The sequence below is a fragment of the Salmo trutta genome, chromosome 13 (assembly GCF_901001165.1).
Source record: "Salmo trutta chromosome 13, fSalTru1.1, whole genome shotgun sequence".
In the NCBI taxonomy this organism is placed as follows: Eukaryota; Metazoa; Chordata; class Actinopteri; order Salmoniformes; family Salmonidae; genus Salmo; species Salmo trutta.
The window spans coordinates 13438354-13458999 of record NC_042969.1 but is presented as its reverse complement, the minus strand read 5'-3'; the positions used below and the strand labels follow the sequence as shown (position 1 = coordinate 13458999).

At 45.9% G+C, this 20646-nt stretch overlaps 1 protein-coding gene and 1 pseudogene across 2 annotated transcripts; one reads left to right on the top strand and one right to left on the bottom strand.

The window, feature by feature from the left end:
• Positions 1–1378: 1378 nt before the first annotated feature.
• Positions 1379–9437, top strand: LOC115205217 (ETS-related transcription factor Elf-2). Of its 2 annotated transcripts, none has more exons than XM_029770961.1 (9): positions 1379–1695; positions 2305–2388; positions 3905–4112; positions 4843–4950; positions 5164–5280; positions 6245–6334; positions 6625–6817; positions 7116–7355; positions 7482–9437. In XM_029770961.1, exons 2-9 carry the CDS (start codon positions 2314–2316, stop codon positions 8725–8727), a joined length of 2277 nt encoding a protein of 758 aa, XP_029626821.1. In that variant the 5' UTR covers positions 1379–1695; positions 2305–2313; the 3' UTR covers positions 8728–9437. The 2 variants fall into 2 exon arrangements, with proteins under 2 accessions (XP_029626821.1, XP_029626820.1); XM_029770960.1 differs by having other exon boundaries at positions 4840–4950.
• A 4190-nt stretch (positions 9438–13627) lies between these two features.
• LOC115205009 (nocturnin-like) lies at positions 13628–15291 on the bottom strand (annotated as a pseudogene).
• Between the last annotated feature and the right edge of the window lie 5355 nt (positions 15292–20646).

Here is a 20646-nt window from a genome sequence, read left to right as displayed (position 1 = left end):
CAGTCCAAATAAAATGAAATGGCAGCTCTGCTTCACAGAGTTCAAGTAACAGACACATCTCAACATCAACTGTTCAGAGGAGACTGCATGAATCAGGCCTTCATTAGATCGGTGGAAATCTGTCCTTTGGTCTGATGAGTCCAAATGTTTGATTTTTGGTTCCTACTGCCGTGTCTTTGTGAGACACAGAGTAGGTGAACGGATGATCTCCGCATGTGTGGTTCCCACTGTGAAGCATGGAGGAGGTGGTGTGGGCGTGCTTTGCTGGTGACACTGTGATTTATTTAGAATTCAAGGCACACTTAACGAGCATGGCTACCACAGCATTCTGCAGTGATACGCCATCCTATCTGGTTTGCGCTGAGTGGGACTATCATTTGTTTTTCAACAGGACAATGACCCAAAACACACCCCCAGGCTGTGTAAGGGATATTTGAACAAGAAGGAGAGTGATGGAGTGCTGCATCAGATGACCTGGCCTCCACAATCACCCGACCTCAACCCAATTGAGATGGTTTGGGATGAGTTGGACTGCAGAGTGAAGGAAAAGAAGCCAACAAGTGCTCAGCACATGTGGGAACTCCTTCAAGACTGTTGGAAAAGCATTCCTGGTGACTACCTCAGGAAGCTGATGGAGAGAATGCCAAGCGTGTGCGGAGCTGTCATCAAGGCAAAGGGTGGCTACTTTGAAGAATCTCAAATATAAAATATATTTTAATTTGTTTAACACTTTTGTTTACTACATGATTCCATATGTGTTATTTCATAGTTGATGTCTTCACTATTATTCTACAATGTAGGAAATAGTAAAAATAAAAAAAAACTTGAATGAGTATGTGTCCAAACTTTTGACCCCAGTACTGTATATAGTAGCTTGTTCTGCCATGTGAGTGGATGGCTTGCCACTGTGCAACGGCCTAGCATGGGCCAGAAACTGTGACTGTGAAACATTGCTGTTTTTCTGAAATAAAGAGGGAATCAAAAAGGGATATTTCAGTCTGTTGCTTTACTTTTTGTGTGTCTCAACTTTGAAACCCCTCTACCATGTCTGCTATTGAAAACCCAACATGGCACTAATTATGTCCTGTATGCACTACCTTTGTCATAGTAAACCCACTAACCTTGTCCCCAGACTCAATTGGGGGATGAGAAAATAAACTCACAACCATAGGACTACAACACAATATTCAGACTGCCGCTCATGTAGTTAATTATGACATACTCCGGCAGTCGTCCAGTAATCACAATGGATGTATTCATGTAGCCATTTCTATTTACAGAAGTGTTCTGAAAGGGCTTTATCGACCAGTGAGTTTTTGTAACGACTGGGGCCACAAGCCAGGGGCTCGTAGCGCGGTGCTCTGACGTCATCATTGTCAATGTGTCATTCGCTATCGGGCTCCAGGAGGTTGAGCTGACTCCCTCCGCGAAGAGACGGCGCGCAGGAAAGCAGTGAGATCGAAACATCCTGTAAAACAGAACTAACGTAAACAAATGCAATATACAGCATTTTAGTATTGTTTGTCCGTAAAAATCCAAATTTTGCTACAGCTAGCTTGCAAACAGTTGAGAGTATTTCAATTGAGGAGCACGTCGACGTCGGTCTGGTCAACTTGGATAGCTAGCAGTTAGTTCACACAGCTAACGTTAGGCCTAGCGTGAAGCTATCCACCGCAGGAAAAGCAACATACGAAGGTAAGGAACGTTATTTTTGCGAGATTTTACACAATACCATTATTGGATATGTGGTGTTCATCGGGCAAGGATGGCCATATGATAGCCAACTTTAGCGTTGCTAGCTAACAAACCATCTAGCTAACGTTCGCTATTTTAGTCTGTTGGCCGCTAACAAGCTAGCTAACGTTATTTAACTTGCTTCTATTTCATCTCTATAACACACACAATGTAGAACACACGCCTAACGTTATATACCAGTCAACGTACAGTAAACTAACGTTACTGGCTAGGTAACTAGAGCTAACGTTTGTTACAGTACAGGCCGGAAACTGCTCAAATTATGTAAACATTGATGCACGCTTGTGAACGTGATATCCGAACCAGCAAGTATTGGATTATACTGTGTGCAGAGTTTGCTCCGTACTATTTCTGAAAAAGGTTTTCAAATGATCAATTTCGCACTATTATTATGTTGTATACATTTACGTTACTGTTAGTTCAGTTTCTCAGTTAGCAGTGATGAAGATACTAGTACTTACTTTAGGGCCCGATACAGAACTATTCCTAGTCTGTGATGGGGAAGAGGGTGGCTCAGGTTCCCTTCCTGAAACTGTTTTATTCCCTTAGGAATGAGTGATGACCTCTGTTGTGGTGGCAGATGGTGGAGGGAATATGGTGGAGTATGTCACTGTCATGGAAGAGACTGAGCAGGTAAGATATAATCACCAGGCCCCTGTGGTGTAGTGGTGCCTGGAGAAGTGGGTGTACTCTAATTTTGCCCAATGTTACCCTAACGGCCTGTCCGGTGAAGGAAAGGTGGCCTATTTGGAAAAAGTATATGACAAACAGTGGCACTCTGAATGACCTAAAATGATAACTCCAAAATTGGTCTTTCACAGTCAGGCCAACCCAAACTCTACAAGTAGGCTAATAATAGGCCTACTATTGAAACAGATAAATAAGGCTGTCAACTGAATCAGAAATTCACAGGTCTAAGTTATTTTCTTCATTTTTATTCATGTTCTCTCTCTCACACTAATAGAAAAACAACAACATTGGATGTTCCAAGCCCACAATAATGCTTAAACCCCACCAGGAGACTACTTTGAGGTCTGGGGGAAAAAATCGAAGAAATCTAGATTTGAGTCTAGTTACCCTTAAATTAAACTGCACAGGCACCTAGCACTGTTGTTTTGTTAGTGGCGTTTCTGTAGCGCACATGAGATGGCGTTTGCAAAACAAATGGCCACTGGATTGATGCTAATAATCATGATATCATTCTGGGAGGTAGGCATAATCTAATTTGTAGCTAGTTAACATTTAATTAAGAATGTTTTTGGGAAAGTCTTTCCATCTACCAGAAGCCTATCATTAGCATTACTATATTTTCCCTGTTCCTGAATTGTTTGAAACCTGGGCGTTTTACATCATATTCTGAGGCATGTCTTACCTTGCTAAGGCATGTTTAACCTATAGCCAAAATCTCACCATAGAAACGTGAAGGCCATTATTTTATAAAGACTTCCTCATGTGCACTCGCCTGTTCTATTGGCTCTCAAATCAACTTTCTTTCATTGTTTAGCAGACAAAGGCATTATGCTAGTCATATTAGCAACCTGTGATAGTTGTTGCATCTTTAGATCTACCCTCTTTCTAAATATCTAGCTGATATTTACATCTCTGTTCATGAAACCGCTTGCATGTGCAGTGAGCATTTTAGAATGGTGTTTTCCCACAAATTTCATTTTGGAACTTTTGCCAGTAGGCCTACCGCCATGTGCACATTTAATAGTTGATCAACATTTTAAGCTAAACATTCTGATCGGTTCCATCAGCCTTGATACGGTGTATACCTCCACTACACTACTTTGATACTCATCGTAGGGATTAAGACGTGAGTATACGCAATGCCCACTGAAAAATAAGTCAGTATACGACGTATACCCACCACTGCCTGGCCCTAACCTTCCCCATACAAAAAGGTATTTCACTTGCTATACCAGCGCACCCCAGAAGCTTATTCTAAATGTAAAGCAGTAGGGCCACGGCTGATCTCATCAACATAAACAATATTGTGAAGTGAACCAATAAATAACAACTTGTTTGTCTGGTAACCATGGCATCTCTGTCCTGCAGTTTTGTGGAGTAAATAATTAAACAATGTTCAAACATACACACAATGGACGTTTCAGCTTGCCCTCAATGTGTCTCTCGGTCCTGTCTCCAGAGTGAGGAAGGGGAGGTGGTGCAGGAGATAGTGGAGACGGTAATAGGGGAGGATGGGGAGGAGTATCCTGCTGTGGTGGTGGAGGAGGTTCCCAGTGCCCAGGTGGAGCAGTGCTACGCTGCCCAGGTGCTGGTCTACGATGACGGGACCTACCTGATGCAGGACGTGGGAGACGAGCAGGAGGTGGTCACAGAGGTGGTGGAGACAGGTGAGAGGGCTGCAGGGAGAGAGGTGGGGGTACATGGTTGGACAGTGATGTATTTCAGCAGTGAGATGGAGGGTTTGGATTGTGTCGATAGAGAGACGTGCAAGGGTTGGATGCTTAATCATCGCTTTAGAGAGGGAGGCAAGAGGAGTGTGGGTGTTAGACATAACTTAGCTCCTTAAGAGTTGACATTGCCACTGAGAGTAGTAGTGGGATAGTGTTGTTTCCATCCAGGACCATCTCAAGAAAGGACATCTGGTGGTGTTGCTGGGCCCATTGGAAGAATGAAAGAAGTCATTGATGCTTGAGGGAGGGGACAGTTTTATTGGATGTTGACCAATGACCACCCTAAAGATGAAACTACTTCTGTAGGCAGTTGTTGCTATGCACGATCAAACATGGAATGGGAGGAGGGTCGTAAAGGGGGAAAAAAGTGAATGAGTGCGATAAAGGCTACACAGTTTACTACCCTTTTCTCAAAAGTACAGGTTTACTTCGCCTCACCGCTCATTTTTTACAGAAAGACAACCGCTGTCTTGCCCAGCTAACTGTTTCCAAGGGGGATTGTTTGTGGTGTCTGCGGTTATAGGGCCCCAGCCATAGGGCGGTATGGTTAAATAATCATTGAAATAAACTAGTTGAATGAACATTACATTGACTTGAAACGTAGAATGGATTTTCACTTCTCTAACCTCTCTCCTTCCTCCTCATCGCTCCTGTGTTGTCGTAGTAGAGGTGTCATCACACGGGGGCACCATGTGCTTTGATAAGACCTTCGAAGCTGCAGAGGCCCTTCTTCACATGGACTCCCCTAGCAGTTTCCATGGAGACCGCAACACAGGTAACCACTCAACCCTTCTCCCACTGGCCTTGCTGGGGACCAGGCATTACAAGTGGGTAGGACATGATACCGACTGTTTATTTAATTTATTTGCCGTGTAACCTGTCAGTTCATTGTACCACTAAGTTTGTTTTATTACCATTTGCCAGTCTGAGTTGAATCACTGCTCTGTGGTTTTAATAATGAAAACTATTGTCTCTGTGTGTGTCTCAGTGGAGGATGTGATGATGGAGACGGTGGTGGAGGTGTCTACAGAGTGTGAGCCCATGGAGGAGGACAGCTTCCCTATACCCCCCGACTACGAGCCTCCCTCTGCCAAGAAGAAGAAAGGTCTGCCTCCGACACCAACCAAATGCTTTCGTACTCTGTGTCTGTGTTGATCACCGTGTCCAACCCAGTATTAAAAGTTGTATATTATAAATCACATTTTATTAGTCAAATGCGCCGAGTACAGCAGGTGTAGACCTTAGTGAAATGCTTACTTACGAGCCCCTAACCAACAATGCAGTTAAAAAAAAGGATAAAAGTAACAAGTAGTTAAAGAGCAGCAGTAAATAACAATAGCGAGACTATATACAGGGGGCTACCAATACAGAGTCAATGTGCGGGGTCACCGGTTAGTTGAGGTAGTATGTACATGTAGGTGGAGTTATTAAAGTGACTATGCAGAGATGACAACAGAGTAGCGGGGGGGGGGGGGGGGGGCAGCAATGTAAATAGTCTGGGAAGCCATTTGACTAGATGTTCAGGTGTCTTATGGCTTGGGGGTAGAATCTGTTTAGAAGCCTCTTGGACCTAGACATGGCGCTCCGGTACCGCTTGCCATGCGGTAGCAGAGAGAACAGTCTATGACTAGGGTGGCTGGAGTCTTTGACAATTTTTAGTGTCCTCTGACACCGTCTGGTGTGGAAGTCCTGGATGGCAGGAAGTTTGGCCCCAGTGATGTACTGGGCCGTTCGCACTACCCTCTGTAGTGCCTTGCAGTCGGAGGCCAAGCAGTTGCCATACCAGGCAGTGATGCAACCAGTCAGGATGCTCTCGATGGTGCAGCTGTAGAACCTTTTGAGGATCTGAGAACCCATGCCACATCTTTTCAGTCTCCTGAGGCTAGGTTTTGTCGTGCCCTCTTCACAACTGTCTTGGTGTGCTTGGACCATGTTAGTTTGTTGGTGATGTGGACACCAAGGAACTTGAAGCTCTCAATCTGCTCCATTGCAGCTCCATCGATGAGAATGGGGGTGTGCTTGGTCCTCTATAGGAAGTGTACTAAGTTGTTTTGTTTGTTTCCTTGCAGGTGGAAGGAAGTCGAAGACACAACAGCCTCAGCCTGACACCAACTGCACCATTGACCTGGGGATCAGGAAGAGACCCAGAGAGGGAAAAGGTACCCCACACAGCAGGGGCTAGGGTTTGTCAAGCCCATGAAGGGATGCTTCTCTACGTAGAGCAACTCAAGCTACCAACTCACACTCAAGCTACCAACTCACACTCAAGCTACCAACTCACACTCAAGCTACCAACTCACACTCAAGCTACCAACTCACACTCAAGCTACCAACTCACACTCAAGCTACCAACTCACACTCAAGCTAGCAACTTACACTCAAGCTAGCAACTCACAGTGAGAGGTCCTCTATGAATGACGTTGGTCTTCTCTCTCCCGCTGTCCTCCAGGGAGCACCACCTACCTATGGGAGTTCCTGTTGGATCTCCTCCAGGACAAGAACACCTGTCCCAGGTACATCAAGTGGATGCAGCGGGACAAGGGCATCTTCAAACTGGTGGACTCCAAGGCGGTTTCCAAACTGTGGGGCAAACACAAGAACAAACCTGACATGAACTACGAGACCATGGGCAGGGCACTCAGGTAACCACAGGATACCATTCTGTTTGATAGGCAATTCCTCACTATGGTTAGTGAGTAAGGCTGACTGTTGTTGACCCAACATATCTTTACTACTTTTATGCTAAGGAATGACTAATGGCATTCTAGATTTAGGCTAGAATGCCTGTTTAAAATGCATGAATTTGACCCTTTTAAAGTCCCCCTTTCAAAATACATGCTAGGCTGTGACACTTGTGTTAAATGACATCTTGGGTTGTATTTCCGCACGTATTCTGAGTGTAAGTGCAGTCGTCTGACTGGTAGGGTTGTCCCTGTCTAGGTATTACTACCAGCGGGGGATCTTAGCGAAGGTGGAGGGTCAGAGACTGGCTTACCAGTTTAAAGACATGCCCAAGAACATCAGGGTGATCGACGATGACGGGGATGAGGAGGGCGAGGAGGGTGAGGGGGATCCCTCTGAGCACCACCGGGCGGTCCAGACCCTGACCCTTGACCCTGCCACCTCCACCCAGACAAAGCAGAGTTACGTCACTGTCGTCCCCACTGCGTCCGGCAACAGGTGAAGCATGATTAGTGATGAAATAATTATGCATGCTCTCTCTCTGTACATCTTCATACAAATGCACAGTGAACTCATTTGGAAGGTTCATGAATAAATCTGTTTTTGTTTCTGTCTGATGTACAGGACCATGCGTTTGGCCATGCCCATGGTCATGACGACGACGCTGGGTCAGATGACCCTCAACTCCTCCACCGTCTTCACCACCCAGGCTCCCATCACCCTGGGCAACGCCCACGCCAGCGGGCCCAAGCTGGTGATCCAGACCCTGCCCACCATGATGCCCTCCGGGGCCAAGAGCGGAGAGAAGATCACCATCATCACCATCCCGGCAGCCCAGCTAGCTCAGCTAACGCAGGGCAACCTCTCAGCCCAGCTCTCAGGCCAGCTAGCTCAGCTCATACAGGCCAAACCAGTCACCCAGCTCATACAGGCCAAACCAGTCACCCAGCTCATACAGGCCAAACCAGTCACCCAGCTCTTACAGGCCAAACCAGTCACCCAGCTCGTGCAGTCCAAACCGGTCACCCAGCTCGTGCAGTCCAAACCGGTCACCCAGCTCGTGCAGTCCAAACCGGTCACCCAGCTCGTGCAGTCCAAACCGGTCACCCAGCTCGTGCAGTCCAAACCGGTCACCCAGCTCGTGCAAGCCGGACCGGTCACCCAGCTCGTGCAGGCCAAACCGGTCACCCAGCTCGTGCAGGCCAAACCGGTCACCCAGCTCGTGCAGGCCAAACCGGTCACCCAGCTCGTGCAGGCCAAACCGGTCACCCAGCTCGTGCAGGCCAAACCGGTCACCCAGCTCGTGCAGGCCAAACCGGTCACCCAGCTCGTGCAGGCCAAACCGGTCACCCAGCTCGTGCAGGCCAAACCGGTCACCCAGCTCGTGCAGGCCAAACCGGTCACCCAGCTCGTGCAAGCCGGACCGGTCACCCAGCTCGTGCAGCCCGGACCGGTCACCCAGCTCGTGCAGGCCAAACCGGTCACCCAGCTCGTGCAGGCCGAACCGGTCACCCAGCTCGTGCAGGCCGAACCGGTCACCCAGCTCGTGCAGGCTGAACCCGCCATGCTCCAGATAATGCAGAAACCAGCCCCTCCGCTCATACTGGCAAAGCCTGTGACACAGCCCCCCAACCAGCAGCCACCTGCAGCCTCCCCTGTAGGTATACCACAGCCCCCTCCCTCCACTGTCATCACCACCCCTGTACCAACCCCCACTACACCCCCTGTAAAAGAGGCCATCTCACCCCCCACAGCCCTCCCAGAGTCCACCCCGTCCCCTCCTTCAGCAAGCACGGAGCCCTCCCAGTCTAGCCCGGAGGACCCCTCTGCCTCGGAGTCGGCACAGAACCCAGTGGCCCCTGAATCTTGAGAACTTGAGGCCCGAGGGCTACTGACTCCATATTGACACTGTTTGAAGTGGAGTCTTCACTTCCCATCCTTCTCTCACTGGGCAGTGGAGCTGTTGGACCATACAGAGTAGGAGAGCTCTGAACTGGACCTCAGTTGGAGCGCCTAGCTACCAGGAAGCTAGTCTTCAAACTGGAGCTGCAGTGCCCTCCGTCCCTCCACATCAGAAAACCAGGAAGACACGAGAGGAAAAGGAACTTTGTATACATACTCTTTAGAAGCTCGTTGGAACTGAAACGACGGGCAAGCCTTAGATTGTAAATCGAAAATCCTTTTTTTAAATCAATAACATAATATAAGGAAGGTCTTTGTGTAAAACCTTTTTGATACTCTGCAGCAGGTTACGTATGATGTATTCTAAGTTCGATGCAACTGCAGTTCTTTTGTATCATAGTTGGAATCTTTGCTTTGGCTTTTCATCTGACTTTGTTGGTTCCCATTCTAAGTCTCTGTATGGCTATCGGGCAGTAGTACCCCACAGCACTGTCCCTCAACACTCAATGTTCTTTTGTGTTTCTTTTTTTACTGTTCAGGAATGGGAGTGAAAGGATGTTTGTGTCAAGAAAAGATGAATCTAGATAGTATATTCCACATTTATGCTATTTTCTTGTACTCGCTGTATTGATGTAGATTTAAACTGAAATGTATTATAAAAACTAACATGAATAGAAACATCTCGTCTCAGTCAATGCTTGTTGGCACTGAATCACTTTCAAATATACAATTCAGTTGGATTTAGTTGGTCTTGTATACTGTACATTTTTGAAGCTGAGGTTCCTGTATGGCTGCAAGGCCTGGACCCTGACAAGTGTCTAAATGGTTGCTACACAAGGGGGCTGAGAGGTGAAAATGGTCCACCGGTCAAAACACCTGTAACCTTAAACCAACCAGGTTTCGCAATGCTCACATTTGGTTTTACATAAATAGGGAAAATTCTAAAGTGTTCTGCGTTATATTCATTTCCAGCACCACCCCAACATTAACATAAATGTGCCATCTTCACATTTTTTTACTACAAAACAATCATCTAATGAAAATTAGTTGGCAATGCCTACTCATAATTGGTTAAAATCACACGATGCGGTCATGGGAAACACTTGTGTCCCCTTAAAGTGCCCACTTTCACTCAGTGGCAAATGTCCCTGTTAATATACGCTGACATAGCAGTACATGCCATGCGGCTGCTAATACTATTGTCTATACCAGGGGTTCTCAAACTTAACGGTCCGGGGACCCCTTTCCTGATAGCAAATTCATCAGGGACCCCCTCCCCCCCTAAATAAACAGAGCACAACTTGAGTGAGAAAAAAAAAAGCATACAAGGAGTTTAACTATGACCTCGGCAGCGCGTAGCCGGACAAACCATGTCTCGGGCTCTGGGAAGGAACATTTTAAAGGCCCGACTCTTGGCCTTTTTCAAGCTGTATTCCTATAATTCTACACAGAGATTTGTTGTTGCAGTTTTAAACACCAATACAGTGGCTTGCGAAAATATTCACCCCCTTGGCATTTTTCCCTATTTTGTTGCCTTACAACCTGGAATTAAAATTTATTTTTTTGGGTGTTTGTATCATTTGATTTACACAACCACTTTCAAGATGCCAAATATGTTTTATTGTGAAACAAACAAGAAATAAGACAAAAAAACAGAACTTGAGCATACATAACTATTCACCCCCCAAAGTCAATACTTTGTAGAGCCACCTTTTGCAGCAATTACAGCTGCAAGTCTCTTGGGGTATGTCTCTATAAGCTTGGCACATCTAGCCACTGGGATTTTTGGCCATTCTTCAAGAAAAACTGCTCCAGCTCCTTCAAGTTGGATGGGTCCTGCTGGTGTACAGCAATCTGTAAGTCATACCACATATTCTCAATTGGATTGAGGTCTGGGCTTTGACTAGGCCATTCTAAGACATTTAAATGTTTCACATTAAACCACTAGAGTGTTTCTTTAGCAGTATGCAAATCTGGAAGATTGAAACAGGTTTCCCTCAAGAATTTCCCTGTATTTAGCACCATCCATCATTCCTTCAATTCTGACCAGTTTCCCAGTCCCTGCCGATAAAAAACATCCCCACAGCATGATGCTGCCACCACCATGCTTCACTTTGGGGATGGTGTTCTCAGGGTGATGAGAGATGTTGGGTTTTTGCGCCAGACATAGCATTTTCCTTGATCTCCAAAAATCTCAATTTTAGTCTCATCTGACCAGAGTACCTTCTTCCATATGTCTCCTACATGCCTTTTGGCAAACACCAAACATGTTTGCTTATTTTTTTCTTTAAGCAATGGCTTTTTTCTGGCCACTCTTCCGTAAAGACCAGCTCTGTGGAGTGTAAAGCTTAAAATGGTCCTATGGACAGACACTCCAATCTCCACTGTGGAGCTTTGCAGCTCCTTCAGGGTTATTTTTGGTCTCTTTGTTGCCTTGCTGGTTAATGCCCTCCTTGAATGGTCCGTGGGTTTTGGTGGGCGGCCCTGTCTTGGCAGGTTTGTTGTGGTGCGATATTCTTTCATTTTTTTAATAATGGATTTAATGGTGCTCCGTGGGATGTTCAAAGTTTCTGATATTTTTTTATAATTCAACCTTGATCTGTACTTCTCCACAACTTTGTCCCTGACCTGTTTGGAGAGCTCCTTGGTCTTCATGGTGTTGCAGACTTTGGGGCCTTTCAGAACAGAACAGAACAGGTGTGTATATATATATATATACTGAGAACATGTGACAGATCATGTGACATGTAAATAAAGTCCACCTGTGTGCAACATAACTAATTATGTGACTTCTGAAGGTGATTGGTTGCACCAGATATTATTTAGGGGCTTCAAAGCAAAGGGGGTGAATACATATGCACTTTTCCATTCTTTATTTTTTTTCATTTCACTTCACCAATTTGGACTAATTTGCATATGGCCATTACATGAAATCCAAATTAAAATCCATTTAAATTACAGGTTGAAGACAACAAAATAGGAAAAACACCAAGGGGGATGAATACTTTTGCAAGGTACTGTATCCTGTAATTCTACACTTTTATATGAGGCAGTTTTAAAGCTTAAATTACATTTTAAGCTACTTTCCTGTAATTCTACATATTTTGTTATGAGGCAGAGAGATGTTACAGCTTTAAAACTAGCCTGCAATTCGATTGTTTCTTCTTCCATGAGTCAGTTTTTATTTTATATATTTTTTTACCCCTTTTTCGTAGTATCCAATTGGTAGTTACAGTCTTGTCTCATCGCTGCAACTCCCGTACGGACTCGGGAGAGGCGAAGGTCGAAAGCCTCGCGTCCTCCGAAAGACAACCAAGCCGCACTGCTTCTTGACACAATGCCCACTTAACCCGGAAGCCAGCCGCACCAATGTGTTGGAGGAATCACCGTACATCTGGCGACCGTGTCAGCATGCACTGCGCCCAGTCCGCCACAGGAGTCGCTAGTGCACGATGGGACAAGGACATCCCTGCTGGCCAAACCCTCCCCTAACCCAGACGACGCTGGACCAATTGTTTCCACAGTACTACTACTCATAATAACACTGTTACTACTAATAAGAATACTACTGCTACTACACGTCATGTATTCCCTCAAAATAAACTGTGGGTCTCCCGGTCGCGGCCGGCTGCGACAGAGCCTGGACTCGAACCCAGAATCTCTAGTGGCACAGCTAACACTGCGATGCAGTGCCTTAGACCACCGCGCCACTCGGTAGGCCCATGAGTCAGTTTTAAAGCTTAAACTACAGTTTATTTTGGGGGAATACGTGACGTGTGGAGTACTGTGGTTACCAATATCCCTGTGAGTCTCCCAGGCCCATGTTGCCCAGGGTTATTGCCGTGTTCACGTGCTAGTCGGAATTAGTAATCTCTGACATTTCCAACATGCTAACTGGTTGTAGTTGTGCCGCGTTCAACCAGTTAGCAAGTCGGACATTTGAGTTTCCTAGTTTCGACTAGCACATGAATGCGGCAAGAACATAAATTGTAGATTACATTTTATTGTATTACACTGAATTTATTCCACGGAGACAATTTGATTAAACTGTTTAGTAATATTCATATATATTTTTTAAACGTATCTGCCCTGCAGGACCCCACTTTAGCTGCATTTCTGTGGTGGAAAAAGTACCCAATTGTCATACTTGAGTAAAGGTAAAGATATTTTCTATTAAGGTGACTCAAGTAAAAGTCCCCCAGTAAAATACTACTTGAGTAAGTCTAAAAGTATTTGGTTTGAAATGTACTTACGTATAAACATGTCTTATTAAGCAAACCAGACTGCAACCATTTGCTTTTTTAATTTATGGATAGCCAGGGGCACACTCCAACAGCATTTACAAACGAAGCATGTGTGTTTAGTGAGTCTGCCAGATCATAGGCAGTAGGGATGACCAGGGATGTTCTCTTGATAAGTGTGAATTTCACAATTTTCCTGTCCTGCTAAGCATTCAAAAAGTACTTTTGGGTTTCAGGGAAAATGTATGGAGTAAAAAGTACATAATTGTATTTAGGAATGTAGGGAAGTAAAAGTTGTCAAAAATATGAATAGAAAAGTATAGATACCCCCCAAAAAACTACTTAAGTAGTACTTTCAAGTATTTTTACACCACTGCTGCGTTTGGACACGCAGCCCAATTCTGATCTTTTATTCACTAATTGGTCTTTTGACCAACCAGATCAGCTCTGAAAAAGAGCTGATGTGAAAGGAGGTGATGTGATCGGTCGAAAGACCAATTAGTGGATAAAAGATCAGAATTGGGCTGCGTGTCTAAACACAGCCCTTGAGAACCCCTGGTCAACACTACATGGCAGTGTTGCTAATCGTTGCTATTCTATAGACTAAATGGCCAACAAAAGGCTTTAGAATTGAGGTGTGAGCATTTATTCCCAAAAGTAATTTGACTGAATGTTGATGCTCAAGCATTTATTCAGCCTGGGTGAACGTGATACAGAATATTAACATAACTAGCTACACAAAGTATCAAACACTAAAATAAATACACAGGACATTTATTTATTTATTCTGTGCTCACTGGCCATCTAGCTGCCACAGCACTGAAAATATAGCAGAGTTACATAATTATCCACAGGACTTATATTATCCTATTCTTCAGTTTCCCTCTTTTACATAAAGAAATAATCAAGAGGGATAACATCACACCTGTGCCAGAAACTTTTTTCCCCTGGAGGTAGTTATTTTTCAGCAAGTGATGGTTTTTAATATATACAAAAAACAACTACTCCCCGGTGTCAAGTCTAAAATCTAATCTCACCACCAGGTCAAGTAAAATAAGCATTCAGTTCTCTAGTATCACAAACCCATCCAGCCACTTTTCCTTCATTGTCCTGAACTGTGGTCCTATTGGCTGATACCTCTGTGATAGGCAGCCTACGTTAGCCTATGGGGTTGCTCCCTGAAGCTGACATCACAGAGCAGTGAGAGGTGGTCGGAGGGGTAGTGGTATGAGGGGCAGGCGGTCAGGTCTTAGCTCTTCCTCAGTGGGTATGTCCAGCAGGGTATCCACAGTGAAAGAACCGTGAGAGTACCAGATGTAGTCCAGGGTACTGCAGCTCTCCCCTGAGGGACGGATCTTCCAGGTAGTGAAGGCCGGCTCCGTCTGCCCATCTGTACACAGCAGCTTATAGGCTGAGTCCAGACCCAGGGCGGAGGAGGTAAAACGCCTGTACACGTTCTCCGAGGGCTCGGCGTTAAAGACACTATCAGAGGCACCCCCTCTGTCCCACTCCCTCTCCCAGCTCCCGTACCGACTGGATCTGAGCCAGCCGGCTGCGAGGTGATAGCTTTCAGGCTCTGCAGCAGGTCAGCCCCCCCGGGCAACCCTCAGCCTCTCCCAGCCGCTCCTCGCCTTCAGGTGGGTCACGACCACGCACAGCCTCTGACCTGTTGCCCGGCAACACAGCGTTTGCACGACGGCCACCTGATTGGTAGGCAGCATCATGGAGGAGAGATGCAGGTGGGAGGTGTGGAGAAGGCTGAAGCATGAGCGGCGGTAGAAGAGAGCACAGCCGTCAGGGCCGTTGTTGCTGGCCACATCCAGGCAGGGGGACCAGGGCTTGGGCAGGAAGGTGCTGTGGTAGCCCAGGCTGGCCAGGATGGGATGGAAGGTGTCGTAGTTGTGGTCCACTTCCTGAAGACACAGGATGTCAGGGCGGTAACTGAGGATCTGCTCCATGTACTTCCTCTCAGCCCAGATCAGAGCTTCCAGAGAACAACTTCGCCCTTCCCTGGAGCTGAGGAGAGAGGGCTGTTAGCAGGGACCAGTTTGGCTCAGTGGTGGAGCACGGTGCTCGCAACACCAGGGTTTGTGGGTTTGATTTCCACAGGGGACTGGTACGAAAAACGACGAAAATGTATGCACTCTACTGTAAGTCACTCTGGATAAGAATGTCTGCTAAAAGACTAAATTGTAAATGTAGTTAGCTGACATTACCAGAGTAGACATAACTAACTGTATACTGTTGTACACTTCTCCCCATTTCTGATCGTGAGCACTGAGCACTACCATGTTCTGTAGTCTTGAGACCAACTGAGTGTACAAACCATTAGGAACACCTGCTCTTTCCATGACATAGACAGGGTGAATCCAGGTGAAAGCTACGCTCACTTATTGATGTCACTTGTAAAATCCACTTCAATCAGTACAGCTGAAGGGCAGGAGATTTTTGAGCCTTGAGACATGGCTTGTGTGCGTGCCATTCAGAGGGTGAATGGGCAAGACAAAAGATTTAAGTGCCTTTGAACGGGGTATGGTAGTAGGAGCTAAGCGCACCGGTATGTGTGTCAAGAACTACAACTCTTCGTTTTTACGCTTAACAGTTCTCTGTCTGTGTCAAGAATAATCCCCCACCCAAAGGACATCCAGCCAACTTGAGAACTGTGGGAAGCATTGGAGTCAACATGGACCAGCATCCCTGTGGAACACTTGACACCTTGTAGAGTCCATGCCCTGATGAATTGAGGCTGTTCTGAGGGCAAAAGGGGGTGCAACTCAATATAAGTAAGGTGGTCCTAATGTTTTGTACACTCAGACATACAGATGCTCTGGTGGTCTTCTGTAATCTGCAGTACTCTATCATCCATCAGAGGTCTATGTACCTTGAGCTAGGATGTTCCACATCATGACCCGTATGGATGGTGTGTTCTGCTGCTCATGGTTCCTGTATTGGTACTGGTGTGTTGGGTCTGCAAGGTAGACCAGATCCCTGTGTGGCCTGGGCCGGCCGGTTCTGGAGGGCTTCCTCACACTCTCTGAGGAGCTGGTCTGGGTCGGCCTGCTCCGGGCCCTCTGGGTCCTGGTCCGAGTCCTGGTGCTCTGGGTAGTAGTCCTGCTGGGCCAGGGTACCAAAGAGCCTGCTGCTGCCCATCGGACACACTGGGGACACAGAGACAACATATTAGAGATACAAAACTGTACACAAACCGTGTGCGCACATAATCACACCTACATAAACAAACTCCCCTGACAGCTCATGAGACATTGTCAAACATGAGTGCAGAGTGTAATCCTGTTCACTCCTGTCAAGTTACCCAGCAGTCAGCAGAGACTGTGTGTGGGGCAGATGTCTCTTAGGCTCTCGCATGAAAGATCATGTCCGAATCCGACTAAATCGATCATCTGTAATCACTCAGTAAAGCATGGAATGCTCTTAGGTTGACTGGTCAACCGCGACACATTATTTTGCTCCGTTTACCACAATAAATGTCCACAGATTTAAAAAGGCTAGCGAATTCAGAGGACACACCCTCTTGACAACAGTCAGGCTCGGACTCATCCTCTGCGTTCCTTGGAAGCCATTTTGTGAGTGAGCAGCTAGAAAGAGGACAGAGAGGGAGTAGACAGGGACTGGATCTAAAAGAGAGACACAAATATGTGGTCTTACCCATCATCTCCATCCTGAGAATATGTCAGTGTGGTTTAGTGATCATCACCAGTGTTTAGTCTTGTCTATCTGAGAAAAACAGAACAACTCTCTAGCTTTATTCTACTTTAATGAGCTCCTTCACCGTCTTTCTCCTCCTTCAGGGGTTTATGATTTTCTCTCTCACTCAATTCGGACAATCTGACTCCTCCCAATTCAGTTCTCTGCTGCTTTTAGTACTCTCCGATTCGGTCTTCCTCAATTTCTCTCTCTCTCTCTCCCCAACTCAGTCCCTCTCTAGGTTTCTGTGTCAGTGTGACATTCCAGCTGGTGACGGTGTGACAATTTAGACCCAGTAAGCCGGTCTTGAGACTGACTAGAGGAGTAGAGGGGGACTATGAGGTCGTCATCATTGCTAGTCATAAGTGACAGTGAGGGTTTCACAGCTAGTCAGGTGGAGCTGACAGACAGATGTATCTGGACACTTGAAAAACCCACAGGGGAGTGGGAGGTGGGCAGTAACACACACGCACACACGTTTAAAGTGCCGGGTAGGGGAGTTACTCAATGGCCAGGACAGAGTGTTCCAATGCAGGATCATGTTTAAAACTATAAACCTCTCCAGAGAGGAGAGATGAGGAAGAGAGGAGCGCAGTATTTATTTGCTACCATCTACTGACCTCTAGTGGGGTTCCAGTTTCCATTCTGGAGTTATTACTTAATCTCCTCATCTAATTTTATTGGTCACAAACACATATTTAGCAGATGTTATTGCGGGTGTGGTGAAATGCTTGTGTTCCTAGCTCCAACAGTGCAGTAATCTCTAACAATTCACAACAATACACACAAATCTAAAGTAAAATAATGGAATTAAGAAATCTATGAATATGAGGACCAGCAATGTCACAGTCCAGGGTGGGTGGTTGGGATGTATAGACAGTATGGGGATATACTAAATATTCTGTCTGTAGAATACTATAATATACACACACACACACACACAAAATAGTTGAATAGGATGGCATTGACTAGAATATATACATGTGAAATTAGTAAACCAGTATGTGAACATTATTAAAGTGACCAGTGTTCCATTATTAAAGTGGCCAGTGATTCCATGTCTATGTACATAGGGCAGCAGCCTCTGAGGTGCAGGGTTGAGTAATCGGGTTGTAGCCGGCTAGTGACAGTGACTAAAGTTCAGGGCAGGGTACTGGGTGGAGGCCGGCTAGTGATGGCTATTTAACAGTCTGATGGCCTTGAGATACATGCTGTTTTTCAGTCTCTCGGTCCCAGCTTTGATGCACCTGTACTGACCTCGCCTTCTGGATGATAGCGGGGTGAACATGTCATGGCTCAGGTGGTTGTTTGTTTGGACTTTCTGTAGGGCTGTAGGTGTCTTGGAGGGCAGACAGTGTGCCCCCTGCCCCGCGGTTGGTGCAGATGCCATACCAGGTGGTGATACAGCCTGACAGGATGCTCTCAATGGTGCGTCTGTAAAAGTTTGATGCGCTGTTGCGCCTTCTTCACACGCCATCTGTGTGGGTGGACCATTTCAGATTGTCAGTGATGTGAACGAAGAGGAACTTGAAGCTTTCCACTTCCTCCACTCCGGTCCCGTCGATGTGGATAGGGGCATGCTCCCTCTGCTGTCTCCTGAAGTACTTCATTTAGATGACGTTGAGGGAGAGATTATTTTCCTGGCACCACGCCTCCAGGACTGTCTCGTCATTGTTGGTAATCAGGCCTACTACTATTGTCGTCTGCAAACTTGACGATTGCGTTGGAGGCGTGCATGGCCACGCAGTCATGGGGGAACAGGGAGTACAGGAGGGAGCTGGGCACGCACCCTTGAGATGGGATAGGGCAGTGTGCAATGCGATGGCGACTGCATCGTCTGTGGACCTATTGGGGTGGTATGCAAATTGAGGTGGTCTAGAGTGTCAGGTAGGGTGGAGGTGGTATGATCCTTAACTAGCCTCTCAAAGCACTTCATGATGACAGAAGTGAGTGCTATGGGGTGATGTCTTTCAAGCCATCTTTATTTACCTAGACACTTTTCAGATTCGATAAAATCTCAAACACATGACATCTTCTTACGACTATTCTAAGAGCTCTCTTATATATTGTCACACACACACAGCCCTCCGATTCAAATCCTGGCTTCAGACTCACACTCTACCCAGTGTCCAGGCTGTCTCACTCTCTCCCCCCTCGCTCCTCTTGTCTGTTTCCCTCTCACCCTCTCCCCCCCTACTCCTCCGGGTCTGTTTCCCTCTCACCCCCCGCTCCTCTTGTCTGTTTCTCTCTCCCTCTCCAGGAGTTCTGGTGGGAAGACTATTTCTTCTGAGCAAGATTGGACTCTTCTGAAATGGATGCAATGACGTGATAGAACGTTCCAGAGCAGGCGGATGTTACTGGACTGCTCCGTGTGAGAGTTCAGGGGATTCTGCCAGCTACTCAGCATTCCTGAATAGACCAGTGCCAGTCACACTCTCCTCTCCCCCACTCTGCTGATCTGGCTGCCACAATAGCTTACTATAACTGTTCTGTGAGCGCCACACACACACACACACACACACACACACACACACACACACACACACAGCATACAACCACACAGAGATATGGCACGCTACATAATGATCAAATGAAATGAGAGAAGTGCAGTTTGTCCTTAGTTAATCTGTGTGATAGGGGAGGGACTGAACCGAGTGGAGTGTGATTCAATAAGCTGACTGTCTGCTGCTCATAGAGCACATATACACACTGGAATGCTTCAGGGCCCCATTGAGCACACGAGTAATGAACTACTGCATGTACACTATGTGAAATATACATACAGTGCATTCAAAAAGTATTCAGACCCCTTCACTTTTTCCATATTCTGTCACGTTACAGCCTTATTCTCAAATGGATGAAATACATAAAAAAATCTTCATCAATCTACACAAAATACCCCACAATGACAAAGCGAAAACAGGTTTAGTTCTTTTGTGCAAATGTATTAAAAATACCTTATTTACATAATTATTCAGACCCTTTGCTATGCAACTCGAAATTGAGATCAGGTGCATCCTGTTTCCATTGATCATCCTTGAGATGTTTCTATAACTTCGAGTCCACCTGTGGTAAATTCAATTGATTGGACATGGTTTGGAATGGCACAGACCTGTCTACCGTATATAAAAAAGGTCCCACAGTTGACAGTGCATGTCAGAGCAAAAATCAAGCCACGAGGTTGAAGGAATTGTCCATAGAGAGCCGAGACAGTATTGTCGAGGCACAGATCTGGGGAAGGGTACCAAAAAAATGTCTGCAGCATTGAAGGTCTTCAAGAACACAGTGGCATCCGTTCTTCTTAAATGGAATAAGTTTGGAACCACCAAGACTCTTCCTTGAGCTGGCCGCCTGCTTCAACAAAGTACTGAGTAAAGGGTCTGAATACTTATGTAAATGTGATATTTTTAATATATTTGCTTTGTCATTGTGGGGTACTGTGTGTCGATTTATGAAAGAAAACAATTGAATCATTTTTAGAATAAGGCTGTAACGTATTTATTTTTAATAAATTAGCAAAAAAAAAAAAGAACCTGTTTTTGCTTTGTCATTATGGGGTTGTGTGTGTGTGTGTGTGTGTGTGTGTGCGTAGATTGAAACATTTAATCCATTTTACCACGTAGCAACATTTTGAACAAGTGAAGGGGTCTGAATACTTTCAGAATGATATGTGGCATCTGATTTGTGGCATCCGAGTGTTGGTGTTTCCAAAACACAAGGTATTATGTTTGACTCAAGTTTTTCAACTATGGAAGAACAGCCTTGAAACCCCACCTCTTTAAGGAATACCTGGGATAGGATAAAGTAATCCTTCTACCCCCCCCCCCCCAAAAGATTTAGATGCACTATTGTAAAGTGGTTGTTCCACTGGATATCATAAGGTGAATGCACCGATTTGTAAGTCGCTCTGGATAAGAGCGTCTGCTAAATGACTTAAATGT